The 19,275-nt window shown below is 39.2% G+C and overlaps 1 protein-coding gene across 5 annotated transcripts in view; it reads right to left on the reverse strand.

Moving 5' to 3' along the window:
- Positions 1 to 19,275, reverse strand: part of LOC114644899 (CAP-Gly domain-containing linker protein 4-like) — a 207,783-nt gene that overhangs the window by 179,799 nt on the left and 8,709 nt on the right. For 3 of the 5 annotated variants that reach the window (XM_051925331.1, XM_051925330.1, XM_051925327.1), the window contains exons 1-3: positions 12,911 to 13,089; positions 12,532 to 12,678; positions 4,859 to 4,998 (exon numbers count right to left, since the gene is read on the reverse strand). In XM_051925331.1, the coding sequence (XP_051781291.1) occupies positions 4,859 to 4,998; positions 12,532 to 12,678; positions 12,911 to 12,959 (336 nt within the window). In that variant the 5' untranslated portion in view covers positions 12,960 to 13,089. Of the gene's footprint in view, positions 1 to 4,858; positions 4,999 to 12,531; positions 12,679 to 12,910; positions 13,091 to 19,275 lie in introns of those variants that run through there. The other 2 variants (XM_051925328.1, XM_051925329.1) reach the window with 2 other exon arrangements.

The following is a 19,275-nucleotide window of genomic DNA, read 5'->3' on the forward strand; positions in this document are numbered from 1 at the left end:
TCAGGGATTGCGGATGAAGCACTTATTGCTTAAGTGGTATTTTTCTGCTTCATTTCATTTGTCTCGCTTGTTAAGATTTTTAAACCTTACTGCTTATTTTAGTCATAAATAGCTGCACTGACTATTTTCAATTGCTCCTTACTAGCAACAAGATACAAGAAAAGAACCAGCAGCTTTCCATCTAGCTTGTTTCCATTTACACCTGAGTATATTCACACACACACACACACACACACACACACACACCCACACACACACACACCCTGGTTTAATAAAGTACTTGGAAGGAAACTGAACAGAAAAAAATGGACTGATAATTAGTTATCCATTTTAGGCTTCAAAAAAATTGGATGGTATCCTTAGAAAGGGTAAAAGTCGACAATATGAGACTGACCTGTCATTGCAGAGATAAAACACTAGCAAACCATGAAATTAAATTATTGGCAAGAATTAAATAGCTGGGTTGAAACAAAAACCTGTTGCCACTGTGGCCCTCCAGGAGCAACATTGCTCATCTGCCTGCATGTCAGGCAGCAGCAAAGCAAAGAGAGGAAGCTCAGGCTGATCACTTTTAGTCAGAAAACATAGTGAATAATTATTTCTTCTTTCTTGGCGAGAGACAATTACAAATAAATTCTTTCCATAGCTATTTTGTTTACAGTTATCAAGGTAATGAAGTAATTAGTTCTGCTTCTTCATGGATCCAGCATCTGGGATTCAAATCCCAAACCCTGCTGCTAATGGGCTGTATTCTTATAATACCCTACCGATGAACACAGATCGTAAGTGCACGTGTGTGTGTGTAACTGAACCCTGCAATGTACTGACACTCTGTGCAGTTAATTTCTGTTTAATGCGTCCAGCAAGATAGGCTCCTTCTGTTATATTGAATTGGCTTAGCTAAGCTTTGACATGTATGTTATTCATGTTTACCTGCCATTAATTCTAATTAAGTGAAGTTATTCCAACTTGGAATTCTGATTAATTTTCAGAGTTGATTTTGCATTTTCAGTTTAACAAATCATTTTGTCTTTTTAAATATTTAAAATGTTTGATTTACTATAGGCAGTTTTTCTAACATTTGACAAGTTATTTTTTGACACATTCAGTAGTTAAAAAAAATTAGTACATATCTGTCAGGCTTTAAAATCATCTGCTTTTTCCAGTATAAATTGCCACAGAGGGCCTACATTTACATTTATTTGCTTAGCAGACACTTTTATCAAAAGCGACTTACAAAAAAGGTAAACAATCAAGTAACATTAGGTTAGGGCCTATTTGTTCAGCAAGTGTAATAAGACAGGTAACGAAAGTTAATTGCCACAGTGAAAATATGTAATAACCCATACATTTATAATCAAAAATGCAATTATTTACACTTAAATAGTGAAGAATATAAAGTATCACAGCACACAAGTTTTTTCTTTTTCTTTTCAATTAGACAGATATTCACAAAACAGAGGAGGCCTACACATTATGAGAGTTTGATCCGTTTCATATGTAAACAAATGGTATCTCTTCCTTTTAAAAACAGAGACTGAGAAAGAAGGAATGAGAGTTAAAGTAGGTTAAGCAAATGAACCTTTACCAATACAATTTAAAATGCATGCTAATTGTCACACATTTTTCAGTAGTAACTGCCGTTTAATCTGTTTAAATGTTAAATTAAAACTTTTCATGCAAACACATAATACATTTAACATGATTCTTTTCATTCACATATTTTACATAGAAAACTAATACCTAAAAACACCAGCAATATCTGTACAATATGTACTTGGAATCAACCATCCTTGCTGCTCTTATATAAATATCATTATCAGTCTATAAATACAAATCAGTCATATTACAAAAGATTTTGATGGAGTGAAAGTTTGAACATCTTGGCAGTGTTTGTTTTAGTATAGTACCCAGAGTCTAATTTGTTTTGTGCAATTGTTTTCTAGGATCTCACATTTTTAGTTCTACATCCTTACATATGATCAAAACAAGTTCTGATTTACTATCTTAGAAAGATTTTTAATTGCAATTGGAATATAAAACATTTTTTGGATATAATATACAACAAGAAATAATACTTCATGTAGCTTTAGAATTTATTCTTATGTTTTAATTTAGTCTACATCTGTCTAGTGCTTATACAATTAAGAGTGGTTTATTTGGAGCTGGTTAACAGCTTGTTTTGAAACTGTTTATGCATTTTTATTCTACTATGTGTATGGATATAATAAATTCAGAGTTAATTTTACTCATGCACATGTTAGTTTCCCAAATCTATTACTGTTTAGTTATCTCAGGCTGAAAGTATATTTTTATGAATAGCTGGATTTAAAATAACATACTGCATGAAAGGTTTATAACAATGAAAATGTCTTAATCTGTCATTGCTCAGTTGTAAGCATCTTCTCCAAGAAAAATCAAACAAGCTTTCATATGGTTATTGTGCCAAAGGGTATAAATGTGCAAGATAATGAAACAATATTCAAAATGAAAACTTCAATAATACAGGCAGTCCCCGGGTTACGTACGAGATAGGGACTGTAGGTTTGTACTTAAGTTGAATTTGTATGTAAGTCGGAACAGGTACATTATTTTAATAAATGCTATTGTTGACCGACTGTAACCAAGTGCTCTGCCAATGAATGATGGAATTTTACCTCTCTCTGACCTTTTTATTATTTCTACTTTATTTTCAGTGCTGATGGTTTTTCTCTTCTTTACTGTACTAGTAAGCCCGCGATTCAACAGTGAATCAGAAATCCAAAAATGGCAATCAGTTTCTGTTCCGTCCGATATCTGGATGGATGACATATCATGGAGGGTGGGTGCGTCTGGGGAAATGTCATTTAATTACATACGCATATCTGTAGTAAAGCAGTCTCGTTTTGTGGAGACGTGATTCCGGACGTGACATCCGGTTTACAACCTTCTCGTTTCTGTGTTTTCCGTGCAGTGCGGCAGTGCGTGTGCGCCTCGATGCGCCCTGCGTCCATATCCGGTTTACAACCTTCGGTTAGTAAGATGGATCACCAGCATCAGATTTGTGTTTCAAAGACATTCTTGAAGGGTGAAGACAAAAGGTTAAGACGAGCTCTTCTGCACAGCACTATACAGTACACGCTATCACAGCATTAAGGCACCCGTCAACATGTCTGATGTACTGACAAGAGACAACTTCCTGCTATGTGCATAACAGTACAAGCAGGCTTGCTATTGAGAATGACTGCGGGTGGCAAGGGGGGTTCATCACCAGCCCACCTCACAGTCTCCTCCACTACAATATGCTACATACAGCATCCGCCCACCAAGAATGAACACGGTGCAGCCAAAGGTGGGTAGTGAATCACCCAACTCCAATTCAACAGGCAGCCATCCGAGGCACACTACAATGCTACCCCTGCCTCCCCGTTCAGCCACAACCGGGTCACCGCTTGCAGGATTACCAGCCGTGTGTGCTGGGCGGGCAGTGAAACGCCCCCCTCCGCTCCATCCAGCCTGCGTCCTGTCAGAAGCAGTAGCTGCGGTGGCGTAGTGGGCAGGCAGCGAACCATCGTCCTGCACACGAGCGATAGCTGTGGCCCCGGTGACTATGGATCACGGGTCACCGCTTGCATTTTGGCATTTTATCTGGGGCAAAAAAAAACATTGTTTATTCAGATGTTGCATTTCTTCCTGTGGTTATAACTTCTATATGTTTCAAGTACATTAATCAAAAAAATTAAAGGAACACTTCGAAAATACATCAGATCTCAAAGGGAAAAAAAATCATGCTGGATATCTATACTGATATTAGGAATGAAAGGATGCCACATCATTTGATGGAAGTGAAAATTATCAACCTACAGAAGGTTGAATTCAAAGACACCCTGAAAATCAAAGTTAAAAAAAAGATGCGGCAGACTAGTCCATTGTGCCGAAATTTCATTGCAGCAACTCAAAATCGTACTCAGTAGTTTGAATGGCCCTTACGTGCTTGCCTGACAACATTGGGCCAAGCTCCTAATGAGATGATGGATGGTGTTCTGGGGGAATCTCTTCCCAGATCTGGACCAGGGCATCACTGAGCTCCTAGACAGTCTGAGGTGCAACTTGGTGGCGTCGGATGGACCGAAACATAAGATCCCAGATTTATTCTATTGGATTTAGGTCAGGCAAGTGTGGGGGCCAGTCAATGGTATCAATTCCTTCATCCTCCAGGAACTGCCTGCATACTCTCGCCACAGGAGGCCGGGCATTGTCGTGCACCAGGAGGAACCCAGGACCCACTACACCAGCATAGGGTCTGACAATGAGTCCAAGGATTTCATCCCAATACCTAATGGCAGTCAAGGTGCAATTGTCTAGCCTGTAGAGGTCTGTGTGTCCCTCCATGGGTATGCCTTCCCAGATCATCATTGACCCACCACCAAACCAGTCATGCTGAACGATGTTACATGCAGCATAACATTCTCCACAGCTTTTCCAGACCCTTTCATGTCTGTCACATGCGAAAAGCACAGGGTGCCAGTGGTGGACCTTCCAATTCTGGTATTCTATGCCAAATGCCAATCGAGTTCCACGGTGCTGGGCGGTGATCACAGGGCAACCTAGCTAATTTCCAATTTAATTTCCACCCTAGCACCCTAGCTAAACACCAAAGCAATTGAAACTGATTAACAACCCCCTCTGCTACTTAACTGACCAGATCAATATCCTAGAGGTTTCACTGACGTGATGCTAATACTCTGATTAAACAGTGTTCCATTAATTTTTTACAGCAGTATATATAAACTATATTTCACATATAGTTTACAGAGAAAGAAATAGGGTACCATCTCATGGTCCCAGTCCATTTATGGAAATAGAAGAATATCTGTACCTCATTGCCAATAACACTGATGTTCTGCTGAACTTGTGGTACCCATTGTCGTAAAACAGCAAATAGTTCAGAGATAGTGGTGTCTGGGTCAAACAAAATATCCTGGCACTTTGGATCATTGGGGTCAAAGAAAGAAAATTCTGTAAGAGAAAAACAAACAAACAAAAATGCACTAAACAGTTAAACACTACTATTACATAGTAAAAACAAAGCTAACTCCTGACTACATAACCTGTGACTAAATACATTTCTGATGCTTTAGCAGTTTTTTTAATAAAAAAGGAAACTGAACCTATTAAATATTTTTTTATTACTAAAAAGTCTAAATAATTCACTTTCACAGTTCTGATAAGGTAAAATGTTGTTTTGCATAAGTGTCTGGATTTCAATCAGTGGAGTCAAAAATTACCCCTAAAACTTATGTTGTGAAGACCAATTATTGAGCCACTAAACTACTCTCCCCATCTATTTAAAACAGTGACAACAAGATAAACTCATTCTTGCAAGAATACCATAGTCTCTCAGGTACTTTGTCAATATCACCCTCGAAATCGTCAGCAAGGAAGATGATGGAAACTCAGATTCTCAACGCTTGATCCACAAACCTTTGCAAAATTAACACACAAACGATTGAACTTCTGTGTATTAAGAAATCCAAGAGTAATTATCAGCATCTTCCTTGAAAAAAGTTGTGCACCATCTAGTTTTGTGCCATCATGTCCCCAGTGTTTGCTTTGCTCTCCTGTCAGCCACTCCCAAATGCAGGTTCTCCTGATTTATGTTTGCCTAGACCTCAAAAAAATGGTTCAGTACTCTTTTCTTCAAAGGGAAATTATAGTGCCCGAAGGAGAACATAGCAAATAATGGAGTTTGGTCTGTATTTTGTATAGTTAATCAAGTTTAAATTTAAAGGAATGGTCAACCCACAAATTATGTTACTTACCTAATGTAGTTTCTAGTGGTTGCAGAAAAAACTTTAATCTCATGTTTTCATGCAGAATGGAGAGAAAAAAAGTTTGACTACAATGAAGCCAATAGTGGCAAATGTGAAAAATGTCTATGGGAAAAAATAATTCTCACGTTACATGTGTAGCATAAACTAGATGCCAATTATCTACTTGTATGCTCAAGTGAAACACATGTATTTAGCAAAAAATAAATAAATTGGCTAAAATAGCTACTATCAGAATAAACAGTATAAATAAAAAGGAACTCAAACCCTCATAGGAATTACTTTTGGAACTGCAGATCCACCTGTCTCTTTTATTTGTTGGTCAAAAGTCTTGTCGTCATACAATGGGAGGTTAGAGTGTGAAACTTCAAAAGACTGTCATATCTGTCTATACTCAAACCTACAATGTGTGACAAAGCAGACAATGGAACAAAAAGCACACTCATCTATTTGTGCAAGAAAACCTCTCCATGGCACCTTGAAAACTGCAGAACAAAAATTTGCCTCCCATTCTTCAGACAAAAGGGAACCAGACAAAGACATTTATGATAATACATTTTCGGATTTTTACTTTTGCCAATTGGATTTTTACTCTAAACAAAAAACATTATCTGGGTAACGTTAAGGCTGCTCCATGTTCTTTATTAACCATACTGAATGGTAAGTTTGTTAAATTAAAAGCTCTACATACTGTCAAAACTATAGCTGTGCTGGATTTTCTGTAGCTGTACGTTTAGGCTGCTCCATGTTCTTTATTAACCATACTGAACGGTAAGTTTGTTAAATTAAAAGTTCTACATACTGTCAAAACTATAGCTGTGCTGGATTTTCTGTAGCTGTACGTTTAGGCTGCTCCATGTTCTTTATTAACCATACTGAACGGTAAGTTTGTTAAATTAAAAGCTCTACATACTGTCAAAACTATAGCTGTGCTGGATTTTCTATAGCTGTACTACAAGTAGGCCTGGGGAATGCTACAGACATGCATGTACACAAACACACTGACTGAAGTTATGTTCCTTTCCTTAAAGAATTCATCATTAGAATAAATAATTTTAATACTTTAGCTATGAACTCAACCTAAACAAAACTTTGAAGTGCACAATAGAACAGCATTGTAAAGTGTAACAGAACTGAACAAAAATACAGAAAAGATCAATTAAACAACAATAATTTAAAACATTAAACATTGAGTAATTGATTAATACATGAAACACAAAGTTTTGAATTAGAATAAAAATAAAATACACAGGAATAAATATACAAATTTAACCATGTGACGCTGGACAAAACATTACCTGCCTTCTCCCAGTATGTGGATTGTAACACCCGGGGAAATAGGACTATTGACCTATTGTATGCAAACGTTAAAGACGCATATAGCGCCACACCGCTGCCTACGCTTAGGAAAGCAGATCATAACCTGATTCTGCTTCAGCCTCACTACAAACCAAGAGTGACGGAGCTACCTACAACCACACGCTCATTCAGGAAGTGGTCCCCTGAGGCAGAGCAGGCTCTGAGAGACTGCTTTGGAACTACGGACTGGGATATCCTGCAGGGATCATATAGTGAGAACATTGAGGAGATTGTTGACTACACTACTGACTACATCAACTTCTGTATGGACATTGTAGTTCCAGTAAGAACAGTACACTGCTATGCTAACAACAAGTCATGGATTACAATTGACATCAAGGGCCTTTTGAACCAGAAGAAAAGGGCTTTTAAAAGCAGTGATCAGCATGAGTACAAGCGCATGCAGAAGGAACTCAGAGTCCAGCTCAGGGCGGCGAAGGAGCAGTACAAGAGAAGCTAGAGTAGAAGTTGCAGAATAACAGCATGAAGGAAGTATGGGATAGAATGAAGATTATCACTGGCTGCAGCTCGAAGCGGGGTGCCACCATCGAGAGAGACGTGGAGAGAGCAAACCAGATGAACAACTTCTTTAACAGGTTTGACCACCCTAACCCACTTTCACCTCGGAGTACTGCACCCTCCACCCATCCTTCTGCTGATACCAGCATAGGAGAGAGTTTCCCCCCCCACCCAAAATTACAGAGCCCAGGTAAGCAGAGAGCTGAGGAGACTTCGTGCCAGCAAAGCAGTGGGTCCAGATGGAATATCGCTACAACTGCTGAAGGCCTGTGCATTGGAGCTGGGGAGTCCTCTGCAGCGCATCTTCAACCTGAGCCTGGAACAGGGGAGAGTCCCGAGGCTTTGGAAAACATCTTGCATCACCCCAGTCCCAAAGATATCACGTCCTAGTGAGCTGAATGACTTCTGGCCTGTCGCTCTGACATCACATGTGATGAAGCCCATGAAGCGGCTACTGCTTCACCACCTGAGGCCACAGGTCCGCCATGCCCTCGACCCTCTGCAGTTCGCATACCAGGAGAAGCTGGGAGCAGAGGATGCCATCATCTATATGCTACACCGATCCATCTCTCACTTGGACAGAGGCAGTGGTGCTGTAAGAATTATGTTTCTCGACTTCTCTAGCGCCTTCAACACCATCCAACCTCTGCTCCTTAGGGACAAGCTGACAGAGATGGGAGTAGATTCATATCTGGTGACATGGATGCAAGTCCATACAGATCTTAGTATGTGCGTCTTGGGAACTGCAGGTCTGACATTGTGGTCAGCAACACAAGAGCGCCGCAGGGGACTGTGCTTTCTCTGGTCCTGTTCAGCCTATATACATCGGACTTCCAATACAAGTCGGAGTCCTGCCACGTGCAAATGTTCGCTGATGACACTGCTATCGTGGGCTGCATCAGGAGTGAGCAAGAGGAGAAGTATAGGAACCTAATCAAGGACTTTGTTAAATGGTGCGACTCAAACCACCTACAACTGAACACCAGCAAAATCAAGGAGCTGGTGGTGGATTTTAGGAGGACCAGGCCCCTCAAGGACCCTGTGATCATCAGAGGTGACTGTGTGCAAAGGGTGCAAACCTATAAATACCTGGGAGTGCAGCTGGATGATAAATTGGACTGGACTGCCAATACTGATGCTCTGTGTAAGAAAGGACAGAGCCGACTATACTTCCTTAGAAGGCTGGCGTCCTTCAACATCTGCAATAAGATGCTGCAGATGTTCTATTAGGCGGTTGTGGCGAGCGCCCTCTTCTATGCAGTGGTGTGCTGGGGAGGCAGCATAAAGAAGGGGGACGCCTCACGCCTGGACAAACTGGCGAGGAAGGTAGGCTCTATTGTAGGTACAGAGCTGGACAGTTTGACATCCGAGGCAGAGCGGTGGGCGCTGAGCAGGCTCCTGTCAATCATGGAGAATCCACTGCATCCACTAAACAGTATCATCTCCAGACAGGGGAGCAGCTTCAGTGACAGACTGTTGTCACTGTCCTGCTCCACTGACAGACTGAGGAGATCGTCCCCCCCCCCCACACTATGCGACTCTTCAATTCCACTTGGGGGGGTAAACGTTAACATTATACAAAGTTATTGTCTGTTATACCTGCCTTTTTATCACTCTTTAAAATTGTTTTTTTTATCAATATGCTGCTGCTGGAGTATGTGAATTTCTCCTTGGGATTAATAAAGTATCTATCCATCTATCTATCTATCAAATATTCAAATTGTTGAAAGAAAACCATGAACAAGCATAACTTGTTTAACATGATATGGCAAAGTATTAATGTAGACATTAAACCACCTATAATAATGATATGTACAGTTGGTTTAACATACTTTATAAATGACCTAATTACACATTGCAATTTCTCTTACTTTCAATGATGTTTCTAACACAAAATATAAAAGTACAGTCATATGAAAAAGTTTGGGAACCCCTCACTGCCTGCATAATAATTTACTCTACTTTCAACAAAAAAGATAACAGTGGTATGTCTTTCATTTCCTAGGAACATCTGAATACTGGGGTGTTTTCCGAGCAAAGATTTTTAGTGAAGCAGTATTTAGTTGTATGAAATTAAATCAAATGTGAAGAACTGGCTGTGTAAAAATTTGGGTGCCCTTCTAATTGTGCTGATTTGAATGCATGTAACTGCTCGATACTGATTACTTGCAACACCAAATTGGTTGGATTAGCTTGTTAAGCCTTGAACTTCATAGACATGTGTGTCCAAACATGAGAAAAGGTACTTAAGGTGGTCAACTGCAAGTTGTGCTTCCCTTTGACTCTCCTCTGAAGACTGACAGCATGGGATCCTTAAAGCAACACTCAAAATATCTGAAAACAAAGATTGTTCAGTATCATGGTTTAGGGCAGTGGTTCTCAAACTTTCGTATTTTGCGCCCTCCCTTTTCTACCTGGAATAATTCTGCGCCCCCTACATAATAAGATAGATGAGAATAACCCATGATACAACTAACAAAGGTATGATACTCGTACAGTGTCGAGGTATTCTATCATTTTTACTTCCATAAGATTTGCATGTGTTCGTCTAACTTCGATAAAATATTTGCATTTTTTTTTTTTTTAAAGTGCTTTAATAACTGTTAAAATGCCTTGTGTGGTTTTTGGTAGTAATTCTAATCCCAAAAACAAAGAATAAATTATTTATTCTTATTTAATTATGTAAAGAAACGATTAAATATGTTTTAATTTTTAAAAATCTCGTAAACGAGGACACCGATGAAGTCAATCTGCGCGAGACGAACATATTTTCATCCGACAAATATTATACTGCTGTTAGTTGTATCATGAAAATAACCCAATACGCAGTAAATTATTTAACTCAATTTGGCAATATTGGCTACGCTGCCAATGTGGTGCAGTCACGCCGCATTATCACCTAATCTACTGTTACCCGAATGTACCAATACGTCTCGAACTTTCTGGATTGAAAATACGCAACTATAAAAGCAGCAGCAGCGCCGCCGCTCGGAATTAGTCATTAGATCTATGCATTAGAAATGTTTTATTTTAATTATAGTTATAATGCATTCATTGTGATTATATGCTTACAAATTTAAATTTGAAATAAAAATGTAAAAAATTTATTTTGATGTCTTGTTCATTTATTCGATGCCCCCCCTTGTACAGCTTCAGCGCCCCCCCCAGGGGGGCGCGGCCCACAGTTTGAGAACCGCTACAAAAAGCTATCTCAGAGGTATAAACTGTCAGTTTCAACTGTAAGGAATGTATTCAGGAAATGGAAGGCCACAGGCACAGCTGCTGTTAAACCCAAGTCTGGCAGGCCAAGAAAAATACAGGAGTGGCATATGCGCAGGATTGTGAGAATGGTTACAGACAACCCACAGATAACCTCCAAAGACCTGCAAGAACATCTTGCTGCAGATGGTGTATCTGTACATCGTTCTACAATTCAGCGCAATTTGCACAAAGAACATCTGTATGGCAGGGTGATGAGAAAGAAGCCCTTTCTGAACTCACGCCACAAACAGAGTCACTTGTTGCATGCAAATGCTCATTTAGACAAGTCAGATTCATTTTGGAACAAAGTGCTTTGAACTGATGAGACAAAAATTGAGTTATTTGGTCATAACAAAAAGAGCTTTTCATGGCGGAAGAAGAACACCACATTCCAAGAAAAACACCTGCAACCTACTGTCAAATTTGGTGGAGGTTCCATCATGCTGTGGGGCTGTATGGCTAGTTCAGGAACTGGGGCCCTTGTTAAAGTCAAGGGTTGGATGAATTCAACCCAATAAAAACAAATTATTCAGGATAATGTTCAAGCATCAGTCACAAAGTTGAAATTACGCATGGGTTGGATATTCCAACAAGACAATGACACAAAATACAGTTCGAAATCTACAAAGGCATTCATGCAGGGGGAGAAGTACAATGTCCCCGGACTTGAATATCATTGAAAATCTATGGGATGATTTGAAGCAGGCTGTCCATGCTCGGCAGTCATCAAATTTAACTGAACTGGAGAGATTTTGTATGGAAGACTGGTCAAAAATACCTCCATCCAGAATCCAGACACTCATCGAAGGCTATAGGAGGCATCTAGAGGCTGTTATATTTGGAAAAGAAGGCTCAACGAAGTATTAATGTAATATCTCTGTTGGGGTGCCCAAATTTATGCACCTGTCTAATTTGGTTATGATGCATATTGCATATTTTCTGTTAATCCAATAAACTTAATGTCACTGCTGAAATACTACTGTTTCCATAAGGCATGTCATATATTAAAAGGAAGTTGCTACTTTGAAGGCTCAGCCAATGATAAACAAAAATCCAAAGAATTAAGAGGGGTTCCCAAACTTTTTCAGTATTATACAGCATACTGTATAATGTACTATGTATATATATTGTATTTGCACATTAATAAACTACTGTCTCACAGTATATATAAGCAAACAAGTATAAATCATGGTCGTTACACATACAGCAAGCCATTTCCTGATTATTATGTGCTTGCTGCCAAACTGAAAGGAAAAAGTAAACTGAAACACGTGGGGAGTTATGGAGGGGAGTTGGCAGGGATAAATCAGTAAGTGAGTCAGTTAACTAAACACTGAATAAAGCAGGGAAGTGATCATAAGAATTAAATACTGTATAATTGCAAGTGTCAATGTAAATTGTACTTTTTTTTAAAAAAAGGAGAAATATTCATTCAGACTATCTTCTTTGGTTATACTTAAATAAAAGTGCAGGTCTGAATTGATCAATTCAAATACCAATTCATCCATTTTTATTTTAAAGAAAATATAGTGGCAACTATTTACACACCAACTATAAACTGAAAGTGTCAGAAAGGACTAACCACTGTCCGCAGGCATGGGAGCAGAGGCCACCTGGTGAACAACTGGTCTCTCCAAGTCTGGGGACGCACTCCTTTGTCCGTTTAGCAATGTATCACCTTCAGAGGCCGGCTCCTGAACATCTTCCTTTGTCATTTCTGTTACTCTGTCTAAGGATGGAAAAACAGGAATGAAGTTACATTACAGTATCACTCCCACCTGACATTAGGCACTATAAACACTTTTTATACATTATGGGATTCGACTTTGCCAAGCAGAGTTCCTTCTGAACATCATTTTCAATAAACTACCAATAACATTAAATAGCAGATGATAAAATATATATGTTCAACAAATCAAAAGTAAAATGTAAATTATGTTAGGAAATATTAAGAGGCTCACTTCCGTTTGAATCCTTGTTCTCCAGATGAAGACTCTGACTGTCATCCATATCAAAAAGACAGATCTAGAAGCGTTGGTTTAAAAGATAACTCGGGTTTCTACTACGTGCTGCCAATGATCAGCGTTTGTAATAAAAGAAACTTCATAACCCCTGCACTCTGCTGAAGTGTCCTGAGAGCCTGTTGCTGCTATTTCAAGTAACAGTTGATCCTGCCAAAATATTTGCTCCACAGCTTTTTGAGGTATGCACATGGGACACATGAACCACAAGTACTAACAAACAGTACACTGTTTTCTCTGCTCCAGGATAGGATGGCAACATTGTGAAATGGCCCTGACAGTATTTTTGGAACGTGTGAAGAAGACCTAGAGAAAAGTACCTGGTCTTAATATTAAAAGCAACCTAGACAGACACATTGCATACACATTAAGACTCTGAGCATGTGAAGTGTATATAATTATGCATTAAATATAGAATATAGCATAAATATTTGTAAGCTTACCATCAGTTTCTCAAAATAGTAAATTATTTTCAACACAATTCATTTAAATATTTGCTACCTCACTGTTTGGAGTAAGCTTTATTACAAGAAAGAAAAAAAAAAAACACACATACATGATTACTATGGATTTCATTAATAGTTCATCCCAAAACAGAGGATTTCAAATTAATTTTAGGTGAAATAGATCCAAAGCATTTATGAATGTCCCAAAACATATTTTCTGTACAGCCAAAACAAGTTTTGATAGTAAACCCTGAGTATCTGCCTATTCCAAGTAACAAAATAGATTTTTTTTTCCTGTTTTAGTCATTTTGTTGAATACAAACTATGTATGCCAATGAGGTATGTTCAGTATCATTTTTGTCCATTTAAAAGCTACATGGTGAAAACTGGGAATTTATACCCACTAATAAAACACATACACTAGTAATTAAGAAATACAAATAAAAAATTTTAGTTTATAACATCTGAGGAAGCACTTGAAACACCACAGTAACATGAATAGGCGGAGTGGTGGCTCTGAGACTAAGGATCTGCGCTGGTATCCTGAAGGTTGCCGGTTTGAATCCCCTTCACTGCCAAAAGAGATGCTACTCTGCTGAGCCCTTGAGCACGGCCCTTAACCTTCAATTGCTCCAGGGGCGCTGTACAATAGCTGACCCTGCGCTCTGACCCCTTAGCGGTATGTGAAAAACCAAGTAATTTCCTTCGGGATTAATAAAGTATAATAAAATTTTTTTTAAAAATACTGTTAAACAAGTAAATTATCCTTTCAACCTGTAAACTTGCGTTGTAAATTGTATATACATTTTTTAACAAAACATGGTGTCAATATAACAACACAGTATATTAAATTAATCATTATTGTAGGATGCTCTTAAGTACAAGGGTGCTTAAGGAGAATAAATTTAAATGAATTAAATATTGTATGAATAAAGGGAAAAGTAAGCAGGTCACAAAATTGAAGCAAACCTCTATGGCAAGGTCAGATTAGGTGAAAAGACATCACTGGCCCAGTATCAACCCCCCCCCCCCCAACCCCCCCCCCCCAAAGATACAGTAAGTCTCCAATGTTCACATTGGGAAAGGTATGCATTAGCAAAATACTAATTAGGACTTCTCCAAGATATCATATGGAAAATGTCACATTAGCCTTTAACAGAGTTCCTAAAAAAATAATAAAAACATAAAGCAGATAACTAAGCTCACCTTTTTACTACCATCAAGTTATGGTCATGTAGAGCAGCACAGCCCAAGAATTAATTAAACCAATAAAGACTAGAAACTTCAAAATGTATATATTGAGACATTACATTTCCTTGCTGATGATGATATGGATGAGCTATTGTTTAATACATCAAAGAAACAATCTCAGCTTGTTAAAAATGAGAACACCAACAAATATGTATGATAAATAATTATGGAAGCGATATGTTCAGAGCAACCTTAAAGAACAGGGCATGTCGGCTGTGCTTTGAATAGAAACATCATCTTGCCACTACCAAGCATTTTATGTGTGTTTTATTAATAATATGAATGATTCAATCATTTTCTCCAAATTTTGCTTAATTTAAAGTAAACCCCATCTTAACAATGTGCTCATTCAAACAGGACTAATGCAGCGCCATATCAGGCTTATTAAAATAAAGTATTACAGAATACTAAAGAAATTATTGAAAGTTTTATAGTCTTATAATGGGGGATGAAAACAAAAGTCAGACAAGGAACAATTTTTCGGTCAAAAACAAAATGCTAACAGGACAAAGGCAAGAATTCAAAAACAGTAATAAGCCTGAAGTCCTATAAAAATGAGTTTTGTTTTTTTTTTTTATAATGTGAATCATAATTGAACTTTAATGTTTAGATGTTCCCCGCTATGCCATAATCATAAACAAAAATATGAATCACATGGCACATGCATCACATTCTTAGTAACTGTGTATCATTGTATAAGTTTAACCAAACTACAGAACAAAGGATTACTGCACTGAATCTGTACTTGGTATTTGAAAAGAAAATTGTCAGTGGCCAATAGCTTCTCATTTAGCTAGAAAAACAAAAAATATTCGAATGGCAGCACAGGAACACAGCCAGGTCATCACGGAATCACCTTATCTCAGGGAAATTAAGGTTAAAAAAAAAAAAAAAGACTGAACAGATCTTGTAGCAGAAAAAATACAAATATCCAGCCCTTGTGACAGATACAAACGGTAGGTACTTGGTACCCACTTGATAGTATCTTCAAAAGTTGATTATAAACATGGAGAACAGTGATGTTATGAATACTTCCCAAAAGAGTAAAGCCAAAGCTGTCAAAAACTCAGCCTAACATAATACTTTTAATTTTATTTGTCATTCACTGTATGTATAAAGCGTCACCAAGACACTGTTAGGGAGCGTGTTTCCTCTTTCATTAATTTCTACAATAAGAAAAAGCTGCTTGCTTTTTTGTTTTACTTTGTTACTAGCCAACCCGCAGCGTACCATACGCCGCATAATCAGGCCGCTTTTTTAATGATTTTTAAGCACAGGGAGAAAATTAACATTTGAAAAATCGGTAATGTAATAAATCACCAAGAAAAGTAACATTTCATGTGCCCAACCCCAACTCGTCACCTGAGTCGTTTTCCTCTTTGCACAGTCCACATGCACCTGTGAGTCACGTAGACTTTTCATTGTTGTTTGCGGTTTTGGCTGGTTTTCTATATATAATCCACCAAGTCACCCGACCATGGTAGTACCGAGGGGGGGAGGGGTGTGTGTACAAAGGGCAGGGACGTAATCAGTGTGAGCGTATGACCCGCTAACCATGTTTTTGAAAGTTTGGCCCTGTGCCTTATTAATTGTCATCGCAAAGGCAAATCTAACAGGAAATTGTCTTCGTGTAATAGTAAAAGGCAAATTATCCGCGACAAACAAACTGTTTTACACGCTGCATACCAACCCGCAGCGTAGTACACGCTGCATAATCACGCCGCTTTTTTAATGTTTTTTAAGCAGAGGGAAAAAATTAACATTTGCAAAATCCGTAACGCTGCTTTCAGTAAGTACAATGCACACGCGTTTAATTTGTCGGCCACTTTTTGCCAGCCATCTTTTCTGGTTTGGGCTGCTTTTACAGTGTTACCGCTTGTGCATATTAAATCTTGAAATCCTTCGAGTAATTAATTAACTAACTAACAAAGCTTGTGTGAAAAAAATGCTCCCATTCTTTCATCATTTTGTTGCAGCCTATCAAAGACTTGCTGATCATGTTTTCTAGACTCAATAAACATTGGCTTTTCACTCAGCGCAAGGGCGCGCATTCATCTCGGATTATTACATCCAGCTAGACTAATCTGCTATACGGCTGCATTTGAAAAACCGACTTATCCCGGATGAGTTTCACCGGCATTAAATGATTAGGAATCTGGATGGACCAAAACCCTGCATCCACAGGGGTTCACCAGGACCGAGTTTGGGAAACACTGCTGAACACAGACGAAACGACTCAGGTGAGGAGTGGGGGCGGGCAAAGTAGTTGCAGCTATTGATTATTCAGTGTTGTTTGCCTGGGTGTCTGATCTGCGTTGACTGACACGGCTATTTTCTGTGTATCCCATGGTTGTCTTCCGGCAGTGTGATTGCCTCGAGAGAAAGGGCGTCCTTGTGTGGTGAGTTGTTGCAGTTTGTGACCACCTCGCCGACGTTATCCCAATGTTGGCAAACAAAGCCAACAGCCATGTTGCGAAGTTTGAGAGCAACAGTTTCGTCAATGACATTTTTCCAAAAAAAAAACCCGACTGATAGAAACAAACAGTTACCTGATTCAGGAACTTCTATAACATTGAAAGAAGTGTTGTTTCCATGAAATACATTTGAAGCCGTAGCCATGGAGGGCAAAAGAACAGTCAACGTGGCTCACAGCTGGATTTGGACAGCAGCACAGACCAAAGCGAGTATGTGTTTGATGAGCTGTTCGAGTTGGCAGAGGGGTAGAGTTTCTGGGCAGGGCTTCATTGTTCGTTTCCCATGGTTTTCGATGGTGAACGTAGTCGGGTGTCGTAACCGAAACAAATAATGAAAAGTCAACGTGGCTCAGAGGTGCATGTGGACTCCTAGTACAGACGAAAGGGACTAACTGGGTGGTCGGTGAGTTTTTGCGTCCGGGCACATGAGCAGGCAGTGTGAATGCCTAGTGAGCGAGGGTAGACGCGGGCCGGGGAAAACGGAGTGTTGGCGGGCGGGGAAACGTCTTCCATGTTCCTGCAGGACCATCTAAGAAGACGCATATTTGTCACGGATGCAGTGGACGCCAGTCGGGGAATAAGGAGTGTTGGTGGACGGGGAAACGTTTTCCGTGTTCCTGCAGGACCATCTAAGAAGATGCATGTTTGTCGCGGATGCGAATTGCTGTATGTAGCGTGTAAAACAGTTTGCTATGGTGCACGCGGTCGTGCGTCGTAACCGAAAAGTCAACGTGGCTCAGAGGTGCATGTGTACTGTAGGACAGACGAACATAAATGACGGCGTTTTTTCCGAGTCGTCGCGTCCGAGTTGGTGGGCGTGGGCATGACTCCTTCCTGCGTGCGCCATGGGCGTCTTACTTGTCGGCGGCTTAGTGAATCCACACCCCTTCTGGCGTGCTTTCCATGGGTGGCTTACTTGGCGGCGGCTTAGTGAATTTTATATATATAGATGCTTATTAACATCATGTAACTTACCCACTATGATTTCAAGGAATAACAGAAGAGAGCTGCTGTGGCAGAGGTTCTGGGATACTGCAGAACCCACTTCTACAGATAGCATGTCAAGCAGTACACAGACCTCTGCAGGGGTATTACTGTATTAATGTTAAGAGAGGCTGTCAAATGAGTGAAAGTTGCAAATACATGTAAGCTGGAGTAGCCTTTCTCAAGATAATTTTTAACTGTAAACTAGTACTGGGCGGTATACCGGTTCATACTGAAAACCGTTTTTAATTTTTTTTATGATATGGATTTTTCTTATACCGCAACACCGGTTTAAATTGCCTAAACGACGTTCGGAACGTGGCGCAGCGGGAAACTGTTCAAGTGGGGACCTTTTTCACTGCTACACCGCTAAACACAGATTTGTTGCACTAGGGCTCTTTTTCGCTGCTACACCACCAAATAGTGGGCGGTAGCATAGGTATGCCGCGCGGTGAAAATGGACAGAGAGCCGAAAAAAAAGGAGTCACGTCTGTCGCCTGGAGATGCTTTAGTTTTAAAATGTCAGATGTGTAAATACTGTTTCTATACTACTGGATAATACTGCAAGCCAAGTTGTACTTGTTTTATTTTTCAATACAGTGTAATGTACCTGGGTACTGTGTAATATTGTGACGACATGTTGACTTTATTCTAGTACTTTGTCATTAAAGCAGAACATCGTAAACTAAACTTCATCGTAAAATGAATATTTAATTTACTAGATTTTCTCAAACCCCGTCCTAAGTTATATAGCACATTAAATGCTTTGTGTTAAGTGTTCCCCGAGCTTCTTAAACTGACTTCCTCTGCACTAAGAGGAGGCAACAGCAGCGATTGCCGCACAGAATCCATTCACATGATATTCATGCTCTCTGAACATTTAGAATGCCAAGATAAATACTTGATATAAATAAATACTTGATATAAATTCTAAATTTTCAGACAGCAGGAATATCATACAGTGAATGGATTCTGTATGGTGATCGCTGTCTATTAGTGCGGAGGAAGTCAGTTTAAGGAGCGTAGTGATTAACAACTGGGTCGGGGAACACAACACAAAGCATTTAATGTGCTACATTAACTTATGACGGGATTTGAGAAAATCTAGTAAATTAAACAATGATTTTAGGATGAAGTTTAGTTTACGACA

This window comes from Erpetoichthys calabaricus, chromosome 3 (genome assembly GCF_900747795.2).
Source record: "Erpetoichthys calabaricus chromosome 3, fErpCal1.3, whole genome shotgun sequence".
NCBI lineage: Eukaryota > Metazoa > Chordata > Cladistia > Polypteriformes > Polypteridae > Erpetoichthys > Erpetoichthys calabaricus.